The 13510-nt window shown below is 55.7% G+C and overlaps 1 protein-coding gene across 2 annotated transcripts in view; it reads right to left on the bottom strand.

Moving 5' to 3' along the window:
* The window catches only part of CAPZB (capping actin protein of muscle Z-line subunit beta), a 136432-nt gene that overhangs the window by 18887 nt on the left and 104035 nt on the right, over window positions 1-13510 (bottom strand). For both annotated transcript variants that reach the window (XM_061184835.1, XM_061184836.1), the window contains exon 5: window positions 79-220. In XM_061184835.1, the coding sequence (XP_061040818.1) occupies window positions 79-220 (142 nt within the window). The remainder of the gene's footprint in view (window positions 1-78; window positions 221-13510) is intronic.

Raw genomic sequence — 13510 nt, 5'->3', positions numbered from 1 at the left:
ACATACCCCCATCAGGAAGCACCTGCTAGGGAACAGGCCGCACCGTTTGGGCTGCCAGCTGCGGGGGGGGAGCTGTACCTGCACTTCCACCACGTGGATGGAGTCCCAGCAGCCTTTGATCTTCTTTGATCCATCTCCAGCCTTCTTTATGAGGATCACTCCAGCAAAACCATGATCCAGATCCCAGAGGTAGACAGATGAGACGCCGCCTTCAAAATACCTGCAGGAAACAGGCCCACGTGTCCATGAGATGTTAAGCCCGTCAAATTACAGATCATCATCCCAGGTCCCAGGGGTGGTCGTTTGGCAAAGATTCATCTAAATGTCTCTCTGGGATTAACGACCCTCCCTACGGTGGTTCCAGGGTTGATTCTTGCATGTGTCCTGCTCATTCGCTGGTCAGGGGAGGGGATGCAGCATCCTTTCGGGTGGGGGGCTCACAGAAAGAACACGGAATTAGGAGTCCAAAAGATGAATCTGAGTCTGAGCTGCCCTTCCTCTGGCTTTGTGGCCTTTGGCAAGCTGACTCCACTTCTCTGGGCTTCACATTCCTTCCAGACGAAGGATCCAGCAACGTGTGTGACATGTAACAGACCCTCAATGGGGGTCATTACTACTGAGTAATCATTATTGTGTGATCCTCCTATCTTTTGGGATGGCTACTTCACAGGCGAAAAACAGGAACAACAGAGCAACAACCGTCCAGACTTCTCCCACTGACAGCAGACAGGGCTCTGTTCCCCCCGGAACGCTCCAGGGCCTGCACACACTGGGGCTTCTGTGGGTTTTCAGAGCAACCTGCTGCAACACTGTAGCCTGAAACGAAGGGCTAAGGCTGGGACCGAGCGTCCTCCGCAAGTCTGAGGCAATACTGAAAAATTCCTAATTCAGATCAAATGCAGGAGGGAAAGAAAAGGCCAGAGGAGCAAAGGAAATCAGGCACGGATCCCAAATTCAAGGGCACCAAGGCAGCGGCTGTCCGTACAGGTCCGAGGAGCTCAGAAAGCAGAGGCGGACCACCAGCTGACGGACGTGCAGCACCTCAAATTCTGCTGACGACCAACTACGACTCTGGAAAGATGGTGTCTCTGGTGGCTAATAGCACACTCTACCAGAAAGTCTGTGGCCTCTCTGACCCCATTTAACCCTGCATCAATGGTGCGGCAGGTGCACTCCGGGACTCGCCAGGAGGCCCGGGGCCACGGCCTCGGATGTGAGCAGGCAGGCACCGAGACGCACGGGCTGGGGAGTCAGGCAGGCGCGGGTCCCCATGTCCACCCCGCCAGTCACCAGTTACGTCATGCACTTATCCGCCCAATGACTACTTATCAAGAGCTACCAGCTGTGCGAACTGGGCCTTAGTTTCTTTATAAAGCAGGGACAGTATTGGGACTTCCCTGGTAGTCCAGCTAAGGTTAAGGCTCCACGCTCCCAATTCAGGGGGTCTGAGTTTGATCCCTGGTCAGGGAACTAGATGTCGCATGCCACGACTAAAAGATCCCACACGCCGCAACTAAAGACCCGGCACAGCCAAATAAATAAATAAATAAATTTTAAAATAAATAAATAAATAAATAAATATTTTAAAAAACAAACAAACAGGGATGGTATCTACTTTCTAGGACTGTTGAAAGACAAAAACAATACAGGAAAGTAGATACCTGACCAAAGATTATTATTTTCATAACAAAAACAAGTAATAAAAATAAACACGTATATGAATTACACCTCGATAATGCTGTTACATAATAAAAAATATACATGGTAAATGCTAATGTTTAGAGAATGTAAGCGATGGGTATACCAAGAATTCTTTGTACTCTTTTTTGGATAATTTTGCTGTAAATCAAACTCTTTCAAACTAAAAAGTTTTCGTACAAAGGCCAGTATGTGATATACACCAGGGTGTAACCGAGAGACAATCAGACGGAAGAGGTAGTCTCTCTTCACGCTGGTGAGCTGCAGGGCCCCGTGGCTGCTTTGTCTCTGGCTCTGACCCACCGCAGGCCCACTGGGCGTGGCGCATGAGGGTCCACACCTAGGCCTGTTCCCCTCGCGTCCTCCCCGCCGGCATTCCTCAGGGAGACTGTCCCCACTGCTCCATCCCGTGCTACCCATTGCGATTGAGCCGTCAAGTGAAATTCACAGCTGTCTCCCCTGGCCAGTCGGCCCCAGAAGGCAGGTGACGGCAGGAGGCTGTATGAGGTGCCAGCCCCGGGGCTAAATGTTGGTCAAAAGATTGAGGGACTGAGGTTGAGGGATTGAGGGAAAGGAAAGATTGAGGGATTGAGGACTCTGGCTTCCAACCAGGGCAGCAGAGCGTAGAACTGCGAGGGGAAAGCACGGGAGAAGGGAGAGACACACCTGCAGGCCCGAGCTCGGCGCCAGCCCAGGGCAACTCCGGGAAACTGGCCAACGCTGGGCACTGGGGGACCCCACTCAGGAAGGCGCTTTCCCTTGTTCTAAATCTCTCCCCAAACCCCAAGTAGGTAAGTGTTCTGGCGTAGAGCCTGAGGCCCCCCCACTTCCCTCCACAGGGCCACCGTGACCCGGCCCAGCCCTGCAGGGAGCTGGTCGCACACCGGGCCACCCTGGAATGCTCCTGGGACATGTGGGGACGCATCAGTCACCTTGGGACCAGACCCCTCGCTCAGGTGAGCGGGCGGCATGGGCTCCGGGGTTTTGGTGCCCCCTCCCCCAATTCCCCGGGAAGCACAGCAGCACTACCGCGGGCGGGAAGGGCAGCCCAGGGCAGACCCGCCAACACCCGTCCTTTCAGTGACAGATGGCTGGGTTCCATCGCATGGTTTTCCCTTTCCGCCTGCTTGTCGGGAGAGCAGCCCCACATCAAAAGGGAAAAAACAACTTTTAAAAATGTGGCTTTTCTTGTGCTGGCAGAAGTGGGCCGCTAATTCCTTCTTTCCTGGAGCGAAGGCGCGAAGCCCAGCGGGCGTGTTCGTCCTTCTGCCCCTCGAAGCCCACGGCCCCCCGCCTCAGGCGCCTTCCAGCCCAGAGTGTTGTTCTTGTCTCTGTGCTGGGACTCGGGGGAGGGCAGGTCAGGCTGCCCTGGGAGGGAACCAGCAGAGGGCCTGGTGGCTTGACAACCCTCCTCGACACCACCTGGCAACCAGTTCAAAAGCACCGGATGGCCTGTGGTTGAGCCCTCTCAGTCCCCTCCCTTAGATTTCTGTTTTCTTCCAGAAAAATAAAACAACAGCATTACCGTTTTGCGGGGCGGAACTGGCCATTTCCACTCTAAAGTCCCATCTCACGGCCCAGCTCCCACTCCGGGCAGCTCCTCCCTGGCATCCTCATCTTCCCTTGTGGGCCACACTGACCAGGTCCAAAGTTACAAAATGTTGGAGACAAAGGAGGTAAAAATGCAAGCTCGACTCTGATGCTCACGTGGGTTACTATTCTTCCCCCAAATTAAAAAATTTATTAGAAGAACATTATTTTAAAAAAAGGAAATTTAAAATTTAGCCCACAACACCATAAATCAGCTTATCCCATAAATCTCATTTTTCCAAATTCCCCTCCGGTCTCTGTCCAGATGCTTACTTTTTATGTAACTGTAGGCACAGCAAGGGGACTGGGCTGGGCTCGGCTTTCCTCACTTGGCCGGAATCACGAGCACCTTTCCATGGAGCCACGTGACCTCCGTAATTGGTTTCGTAGCTGGGAGAGTGTCCCGTCGGGTAGTACCCTAACTTACAGGCGGTCTGACTTTCAGTGAAGAGATGAGGGCGGCAGCACCAGAGCGGCCACTGTTCCTCGTGCTGCTCAAGAGCGGACCCACATTCCATTCACCTAAAGGAACCTCTGGGGACGCGCACGGCTGCGAGTCTCAACCTGACGTTCCAGGACAAAGGGACTGGAGGACGCGTGATGAGAAGGGGCCGCTCAGAATCGCCCCGAAGGCCAGCCTCTGTGGCAGAGCGGCCGGGGGCGGGGCATGGACAGCCCCCGTCCCACCGTTTATGGCCCTGCTCTGCGCGTGAAGCGTTAATTAAAGAGGGACCTCAACAAGTTTTTGGAAATTTATTCTTACCTACTGTACCTTGATCATAATGACATGAAACGGGAAAAAAAATAATTTTTACGTGGTTCACATTTATGAGTTTTTACATAAAGGCTTTTGTGGGTATTTTAAGAATGTGCTAAAATGTTGTCTGAAACCACATAAAGCCATCTGAGGAGTCGCCCGCCAGAACTAACAGCACACACATGGAAGCACTTTAACTGGCCTTTGTATATTTAATGAGTCAAATAGTATTAATATTGTTTAAATGCTAACATGCTATTTCAATAAGGGGGCTCTGCCATCACTGGCGACTTGCTCTCGGGCCGCGCATGGCAACATGAACGAGGCATCAAGAGAGGCCTGGCGCTGCTAGCGGGCTGCCGATGGGTTCACCCGGCCCGCCTGTGCTCTGCCCCTGCTCCACAGGGGAGGGAGGGAGGACGGTCCCAGGACCACTGCCATGGCCCAGCTGTGCTGGGCACAAAAGGGAAGGCCCAGAGGTCTCTGGTCAAGGGGGCAGCTTGGGGAACATCTTTAAAACGTGGACACCCAAAGACGAAACCCCTGGGCTTTTCTTAGGCCTGGTACCTTCAGGGAGTGAGGGCTGAAATCCGCACACACGGTGAGGAGGGTGAATGACCTGTTGGCCACAGGGACACAGGGACAGTCTGTGGGGACACTGCAGAGAAGCCGGCTTGGAAAGTCGAACCAGGGAACAGTGGGGCCTTTCAGAGTTCCAGGAACATCAGGAGTAGGGGAACCGATAGACCGACCCAGACCAACCCGGGAACAACGAGAGGAAAACGATGCTCTGATGTCCACCCAAGAGTGAACTCTTTCAACCAAGTGCCATCGGCTCCACAGTTGGTGGCTTTCAAGATCTTCCCAGCAGATTAACATTTTTTTAAGGCAAATGGAACTGCAGAGAATTCGGACAGCTGGCATTAAGGAGATGGGGGCACCTGGATTGGCTCCGTTAAGTCCCACCATCTGAAAAACAGTATGTTGACCACAACCAGGTTTCATAAACCCAGGTTTCATAAACCCAGGTCACCAGGGCACAGCTCTGTGCTGGATAAGCCAGGAGCCACAGGCAAGCCCCTCGGGTGGGCTGGCTATTTACCCGCACAGCCAATAACACTGAAGCGCCTGGGCGAGTTAGACCCTGAACCTGGATCAGCGAAAAGCCTGGGGTGTCAGTGACTCTCTTTTTCCCAGAGAGCTATGTCATTTCCCCCTGAAATGCACTCCTCCACTTGACCAAAGTCAGCGTCACACATACAGATTCTATGACCATAACTCTCCAACCTCAGGACTTCTGGGGAGGAGGAGACAAAAGGGAAAACATAATACTTCATACTCAAAATGACCTACTTCACAAAAGGAAAAAAAAAACAAAACCCCAAACCTATTTCGGCTCCTAAAGCTTTATGGAGTGTTTGAGGCTGAGGTGTGCGTGGAGACCAGGATGGAAACTTGTTTCAGGAATCTGGCCTGTAACCAGGCTTGGCCAACGCGGGGCTGCGCATGTAATAGGGAAGCCGGGACTGGAATCGGCTTGGAGGTTGGCCCTCCCTCTTTCCCATCAAATTGCCTCCTGGGAGAATAGCTGGACTTGCGGCTCTAATACAGAGGCCCCAACAGGTAATGAGTCACATGCCATGACCCCCACAAAAGAACCACAGCCAGCACAGATCTGCTGGGAGCAGGGTTCATTCAGACGTGGTCCTTTAGCCGAAAGTGGGCTGGGCAGCCTTCCCAGGACTGGGCAGGAGGCCGGAGCGGACGTGGATCTCTGGCAGCGTGATGACACCTGCGATTCGGAGGACGGGCAGTCACCCCCAAACCCAGACAAGTCGGTGGGGGGAGGCGGGCAGCACAAGGCCACACCCTTAGGTGCTGGAGTGTGAGCTTCTGCAGTCGGCTTCATTAAACAAAGCCAAGAGGAAGGCAAGGAATATTTATGTGGCACCAATGTGGTTTTCTCATTTGTAAGATGAAAACATTGGATCTGAGGCTCACTAGGGTCTCTCCCAGCTCTGACACTCCAGGCTCAGGTGGCTGCATGAGGGCCGGTGTGAGGCAGACTCTGAGTGCCACAGCGCAGACTCCGAACATCTTAAGTTGACCAAAACTCTGCTTACACACCTCCAGTGACAGCCGTTTCCACCATGGTTTTCGGAACGCGTCCCAGAATCTGCCCACGGACATGGGACAGGTATTCTGTGGACATTCCTTCCAGCACACACAGGTGCAACAACCCCCAGAGCAAACATGCCGATCGGCTTAGGCATGCGCGACTTTAATGCCAGTTGCACTTAGACGTGCACATCTGGACCGTGGCTGCGGCGCTTTACAGCCTCGCTTTACGAGGTTTTTATTTTTTTACTTGAAGAGGAATAATGAAGGCCTCTCTGGAAACAATGGTTCTGCTGCAGGGGCCGCCGAGCTGGCCTGGCACCTGACCATGCCGTCCGCACTGCATGCCACCCGTGAGCATCCTCTGCCTCTCCGGGCTACCCGTGAACACACTGCCCACCCAGGAGGATGTGGACGGTCAAGGCCTTCTGGAGTCGCCATCGCCATCGCCCAAGAGCTGCCGTTTTTGAGAACCCATTCTGTGTCAGGGGCTCTGCATACATTATTCTACAGTTAAGATGGTGGAAACCCAGAGAGCGAAAGGAATGCACCCAAGTCACACAGCTGAGAACTGGGGAGCTGGCTGCCCCAGAGCCATGTCCTGTTCTCATGGCCCTGGTTTAGCCTGTGGGGCTGGACTTAGGTAAATTCTCTCTCTCTCACACACACACACGCCGCTGTACACAATGCTGCCTCAAGGTGCAGGAGAAAGTCAGGGAAGGAAGGAAGGGGTACACCAAGTGGCCAGGAGTCTGGGCAACACCGAGAACCCTGCACTGGGAGTTCTGGAAGGAGGGCCCTCCACTTCAAGGTGGCAGCAGAGGCCTGCTGGCTGAACCGCTGGAAGACCACCCACCCTCAATCCTTGCACGAAGCAGCTTCCCTGGCAGCACAGGGTGCCCGGCAGGACCAGGGAGCACCACCACAGGAGGAAGCCGGTCCTCGCTTCACCCCAACACGTGCAGCCACACGACCCGAAGCGTGACTGACTGCCGGGTGGGGACAGAAACCCAGGAATCCTGGAGGAACCAGAGTCCTTGATGCTGACTCGGGGATCATGTTTGTAAATGAGCTTGTTTTCTGCACGCTCTTGTTTTCCATTTAACTTTCTTCCAGCAGATGAAAAGCAGACAGCATGTGCCAAGGCAAGCAGACCCTGGGCATGGCCTCAGGAGCCTGGCAAAGGGGACCCACATGGACGCACCATCACTGGCCTCCAGGCTGGGGGGCAACGAGTGGCCTGTCTGGACCCTGCATGCATGGGCTCTGGGAACCGCAGGAAATGCCCCTGCTTCAGAGCAGGGCTCAGAGCAGCTGAAACTTACACCACGAGAGCAGGAAGCGACTCGACCCAACTCCCCACAAAGCAGACAGGGCTTCTCTCCACGTGTCTCCCACTCGATCAAAACAGCGCAGCTGAGGTGACCTTGGCTTCCCCCTTAGCTGCCTCCAGCACTTTCACACCGGCCCAAGACTGGCAGCCGGAGGCCCACAGCAGGCAGGGCGGGTTCTCAGAGGCCCTCCAAACGCGTGGCTGAAGATACAAATAATGTATGTGGAAACCCAAACACTAATTACGCTGCCGACAAGCTCAGAGCCAGACACGACTTCCCCGCCTTTACCCTGCGGTCCCTGGGGCACAGGATGTGTAGCAAGCGGCACTGTGGCAGGGTCCCTCGGGAGACCTTCAGACACGGGAGAGAGAGGCCCTCCACCTCCGGGCAAGGGGGAAAAGGTTCACGCGGCAGGGGCCACCCAGACCTGTGTGAAGGGGCAGGCAGGCAGGCCGATGGCCAATCCCGATGGTCCAGGTCTCACCTGCCCCAGAACTTTCCTGAACGATTCCATCATCTCACGCTTACTCTGCTCAGTGCTTCCACCCATCTCTCAGCTGGGTTCTGACTCTGGACACCAAAGGTAACCTGGCCTGGCTGTTTCTGGTGGTGGGAAACACAGGGTAACCTCAAACCATAGGTGTCGCTCAGCCAGACTAGTGGGAGAGCAGTCAGGACCAAGCAACCAGAATAAGAGGAGTCCGGGTCAGGGTCTTCCACCCCAGCCTCCGAACGGCTTCTGGAGGAATCTCTCAGCACATACAGTCAGAGCTGTCCCACGTACCCCGGGACCCTCCAGACCCTTCCCCAGGCGCTGAGGACTACACCCTAGGCCTGCGCCGGACAAGGGCCCGCGCACCTCTCCCCACGGCTCCTGTCCCCTGGCCACACCAGCGAGCCCCTCCCCACCAGGTTACACGGCTGAGCCTGCCTCCCCATGACCACCCGAGCTTCCACGATTCGCTAGGAGGACTCATAGGACTCAGAAGAGTCATGCTCGCAGCCGTGAGTTATTCCAGGGAAAGGAGACAGGGCACAAGCCGCTGAGGGAGGGAACCGGGTACAGGCTTCCAAGACTGCCCCTGCCCTGCCCTGGAGAGTCACACGAGGTGCGCCTAATTCCCCAGCGACGGGCCGGGACCGCATGTGAAGTGCTGTCCCCGGGGAGCCCACCCCCCCACCCCGAGCCTCGGTGCCCAGGGTTCTTACTGCTGAGCTCCTCTGCCTGGCACACACCGCAGCTCCAGACTCCAGCACGGAGGCTGCAGTTCTGCATAAACCATAGCGTTTGCGCAACAGCTTCCACATCGTGACTGCTCCTATCAGGGAATGGAACAAAACCTCCCAAATCCAAGTTCCCAGATGCCAGCCAGGCCTGCTCTGATGATGCTCCTCTGCGACAGGGACGCCCGCTCCAGTCAACCCACGGCCCCTCCCCGGCCACTACTATAGATGCAGCACCCAGTTTTTGGTCCTTCTCAGCACTTACCAAAGGGTGCGAGTCCTTTGTTCGTTTGTTCACTTCTTCCCCTGTGTACCTCCTCACCCCTGTTGGGCCCAAGGGGCCCACCTGACCCACCCCCATGGCACCTGCAGTGCTCAGAGCACGGCAGGCTCTCGGGAAGTATTTGTGGCTCCATCCTAAGTACTCTCTCCCGTCACCGCAGATGGGAACTACTTCACTCCATTTCTGAAACAGATTTACTCAAGGTCTTGCTGCGGTCTATGGCAGAGCCCCACCAGAACCCGAAGCCTCCTAACGCGGCCTGCTGCCTCGCCACGTCTGCACCAAAACCGCCCCCCAGCCACAATCAAAAACACATCCACACAGGTCACTGCTGCAAGATGAGGATAATTCTGTCACACTCGAAGGTGCGAGTGGACACCATGAGTGCAAGGTGAGCCTTGGGAACAGCGCCTGACTGACTGCCCTCACCCCCCATCCCCCCCAAGATGGGCAGGGGCACCTTGCTGACAGATAAGGAAACAGAGGCCAGAAAGTGGACCACTCGCCCCAAGTCAGTGACTAAGGGCAGAACAGAGAATCAAGGCCAAGTCTCTTTCAAAGCCCAGCGCCTCCCCACTCTGCAGCCTGACCCAGATACAGTGACTTCTGCTGGGAGGTGTCTGTGCCTGCTGCCAGGGTGTCCCCACCAACCACCAGTTATCTGCTTCCCATACTTCGGCTACCTCCGTTTCATCAGAAAGCCTCCCGCTGCCACCTACGCGTCCCATCAGGACTGAAACACTGAAACTCTCCAGGCCCGATGCTCACATCCCAGGAAGGGGTAGCCCCAGGGAACCCAGGGTAAGAGGTCTGAGAAGGCAGCTGGGAACATGGAGTTTCAAGGACCCAAGAAACCAAGGCAACAAGCTTTTTCCTCACGGGAACATGGATGCCCTGCCCTCGCTGGGCTGGTGTCGCTCAAACGTCATCTGACAGAGGCGCAGAGAATGGAAGGAAGGAGCGGAAACAACCACAACTGTGACCCGGTCCCAGCGGGGGAGAGGAGGCAGGGAGCCGGGGGAAGGCCCATCTGCCAGTGCCCGGCCGCTGCCGCAGAGGCTCGCGGGCTCTGGGGCTGCCACAGGGACGCCAGCCTTGTTTCACTCTGTAAACGTCTTCCAGACAAGAAGGGCTGATTAGGAAACCTAATTAAGGCTTTTGAAGATTATCTCAGACCCGAAGCAAGGAAGAACACAAAATGCCTTCCCGCCCTGCTCCTCCACCCCCTAGACTCTGGCCTTCGTTAAGCTTTGATTTCAATCAATTGCACACCCACTAAAATTAACTTATAAGGCCAATAAATTGCAACCGCATGTTTGAAGGTATTATCTGCTGCAAGCCAAGAGCCAAGGATCGCAGAGCACGGGGCAAGATGCCTGGCACAGATGGGAGCAATCATCTCTGAAAGAAAGCAGTGCCAGCCCCTTCGGTTGGAACATCTGGTCTCAACAGAACCTGGGCCGACAGAGGACCCAGTGTGAAAGCCAGAGTGGGGAAGGTTTCCCATCTTCTCTGGGAACCTGAAAACTCAAAGCACTGATCGTGGGGTTCATGGCAGCCAACTGGTGGCTCACACCACAAGTAAGATGTTTCTCTGGCAGCTGCAAGTGCTGACCCTCTACTAAGTCTCTCCCAAGAACGATGGCTCACTTAGGTCACGTGATGAGGTTCTGTGACCGACGAGCTACCCCAGGCTTAAGGCCTGAGAAAGCAGAGACAACTCTGCCAAGAAAGCAGTGACCCTGTGAGCCAGCCACCCGAGAGGCGGCCCTTTCTGCGACCTCTCCCTACTCCCCAGGGGCTAACTGAGCCAGCCCGTGAATTAGAGCCAGGAAACCATCTTGGAGCTTGGCAGAGAATGAGAGTAGCCTGGATGTCGGCGACCAAGGTGGGAGGGCTTGCGGGGAGAGAAGTGATGACGTCCCAGACGACCGGAGAGCTGATCAGGGCTTCCCCCAGCGCCAGCACTCCAGCAAAACCTGCCCGTCATCTCCTGAGCATTTTCGGCAAATGGACTATTTTTAATCTAAAATCAGAGTTGTGCTATCAACGGTTGCTTAACAGTTATTCTCTTGGGGAAAAGTTACCACCACAATCCCTTTCTGTCACTGGTGACGGCAAAGAAGGAAATCAGTAAATGTGGGAGGGACGGGAGGGTGGGAGGGTGAGAACGTGGCAGGGACCTGGGAGGAGCAGGGCGGAAGCCAGGAACTGGGGGGCTTCAAAGGAATCATGCAGGACACACAGCTCACCTCACTTGCCCACCTTGGGAAAGGAGTTGTGCTCCGAACTGCTGGCACTTTTAAGCTATATGGAGAAATGCTATGCACAGGCAGGAGAGAGGGGGGCCACATCCCCACCGGAGCTGCAAGCCAGAGCGCCTGTTGGTCAGTGTGTCCCTGGCCTGGCCCCTCACTCGGACCACACCAGTTCCATATCCTAATTCCCTACAAAGTCAAAACCTTTACAGCCCCAGGGATCAAAGCCCAGAGCCCGAGGACAGAAGCCAAGGCTTTCCCTCAGGATGCTGGGGAAGAAGCTTTTCTCTCTCAAGGCAGAGAGAAGCCTCCTTCGCCTGGCTTGGATTGCGTCTCAGCTGGCTCCACGCTCCCCGAAGTCTCCTTCCACTCATCTTGGTAAGGAGAATATCAGGAGTAAGAACAAGGCTGATGGGCCAGGACCAGCACAGGAAGAAAGGGAACCAGGAAGCTGTCTTCACTACCGTGTCCACAGGTTCAGTCTTAAGGCACAGCCAACAGCTGGGGAGGGGGAGAGGTCCACGCCGGAGGAGGCCATGGCAGGAAAGAGCACCTTGGGCCTCTTTTTTTTGTTTTGTTTTTTTCCTGTTGTTTTTTTTTTTCCTTTTTTCCCTGTGCCACACAGCTTGTGAGATTTTAGTTCCCCAACCAGGGGGTTGAAGCCGGGCCCTCAGCAGTGAGAGCGCAGAGACCTAACCACTGGACCGCCAGGGAAGTCCCCGTTTTCCTTCTGTCGACCCTCCAGCCCTTCAGAAGCCAACAAATCTCTGTGAGCTGAGCTCAGCGCGGCCTTCCCAGGGTAGAGCGAGGGTCCTTCCTGCGAGGAGTCACGGAACAAGAAGCCCCCGAAGACTCCTTACAGCAGCTGCTCCACGCAACACAAGGGGATTCTAATTCTAAGCCCGAGGGCCAGAGTCTGGCAGCTTTCAGTCATTTGAGGGGGGGAGTGGTCGAGAGGCCGGAGCACAAGCCAAACTCAGACCTAACTCTGCAATCCATCAGGGTCCCAGAATTCACAAACACCGCGTCGTCAGGAATAAAGTCGGGGTGAGTACAGGGGATGGGCCTGCTCCGCACAGTCCTCAACCCCTGGGGGGCGCAGGCCGAGCCCCACTTTGGAGCGGGGCACCCTGGAGCGGCGGCCGTCCGCATCCAGCCCTCCTGGGAGCGATGGTGTGCCCGTCCTCTCCTGGTGGCGTCCTTTCAATCACTCTCTCTTCCTTCTGGCAGGGGTGGGTCTGCCCGAGGCTCCGGCACCCCTTGGCAAGCCCAGGACACAGGCCATCTTCCCGGCTGCTCGGGCAGCAACTCGGCAACCAGAGCCAGCAGACGTGAGGCAGTGTCGGGGAGCCTCCCCTCAGAGGAACCGCTGCCTGAGCCCACGTGTCCACGTGAAAGGCAGGCAGGTAGAAGAATCCACGGAGGAGCGCGGTGGCTTCCTTCACTGGGATGACAGCAAAGGAGTCTTCCTTCCTGTGGGAAGAGGTCTATACTGCGGAGGGGCAGGGATGAAGGATAAAGAGGAAGGCATGACCTACTGCCCCTGCCTCCCTTGGAACAATCTGGTCCCTAGAAAACCTGGAGTAATCACTGGCCTGTGCTGCTCAAGGCCTCCGAGCCCCTCGCTAATCTCCGTCTGCTCCAGAACCACAGGGAGAAGAGCTCAGGCTCTGGCCCTGCCAAGGTCACTGACATGGCCACTAACAAGTCACAGGGCACTCTGACGACTGGGACTTCCAGAGGTGAGCAAGGTACTGGGAGGGAGGGGGCAGGGAAAGGGGAAGGAGGAAGGGAAAGGAAGGAAAGAAAGAAAAAGGAGACTTGCATTCATAATTACTAGACCAGAAATGAGTTGGCTCATCAAGTGTGGTCCAGCTGGGAAAACGGTCCTCACGTACGGCCTCAGGAGGGGGCGTCCTCAGGACACTGATAACACAGGGTGCTTTGAAACTGCTGACTCTGGTTGCCCAATGACAGCTCTAGCCAGCCCGGTGGCCTGAGGTTGCTGTGACAGGGAGAACTGGGCCTCCCCTCACATACAAGGGCATGAAGGGCCTCCTGCCCTCCTCTGTGGGCGCCACCCGCAGGCCTTGTACTCTCTCCTCCCCCACGGAAAAGCACACTGATGCCGCTGGGGACAGACGGCATTCTCTGGGCCAGGATTCCACCTCTACAGACCATCCCAGAACCTCCGGGGCTGGCTTGTTCTGTTAGATCCGCCACTGGGTGGAGGAAGCTGTCCTGTCAC

This window comes from Eubalaena glacialis, chromosome 3, assembly GCF_028564815.1.
Source record: "Eubalaena glacialis isolate mEubGla1 chromosome 3, mEubGla1.1.hap2.+ XY, whole genome shotgun sequence".
Classification (NCBI taxonomy): Eukaryota; Metazoa; Chordata; class Mammalia; order Artiodactyla; family Balaenidae; genus Eubalaena; species Eubalaena glacialis.
The sequence above is the reverse complement of the archived record's forward strand: the minus strand, read 5'-3'. Positions and strand labels throughout refer to the sequence as shown.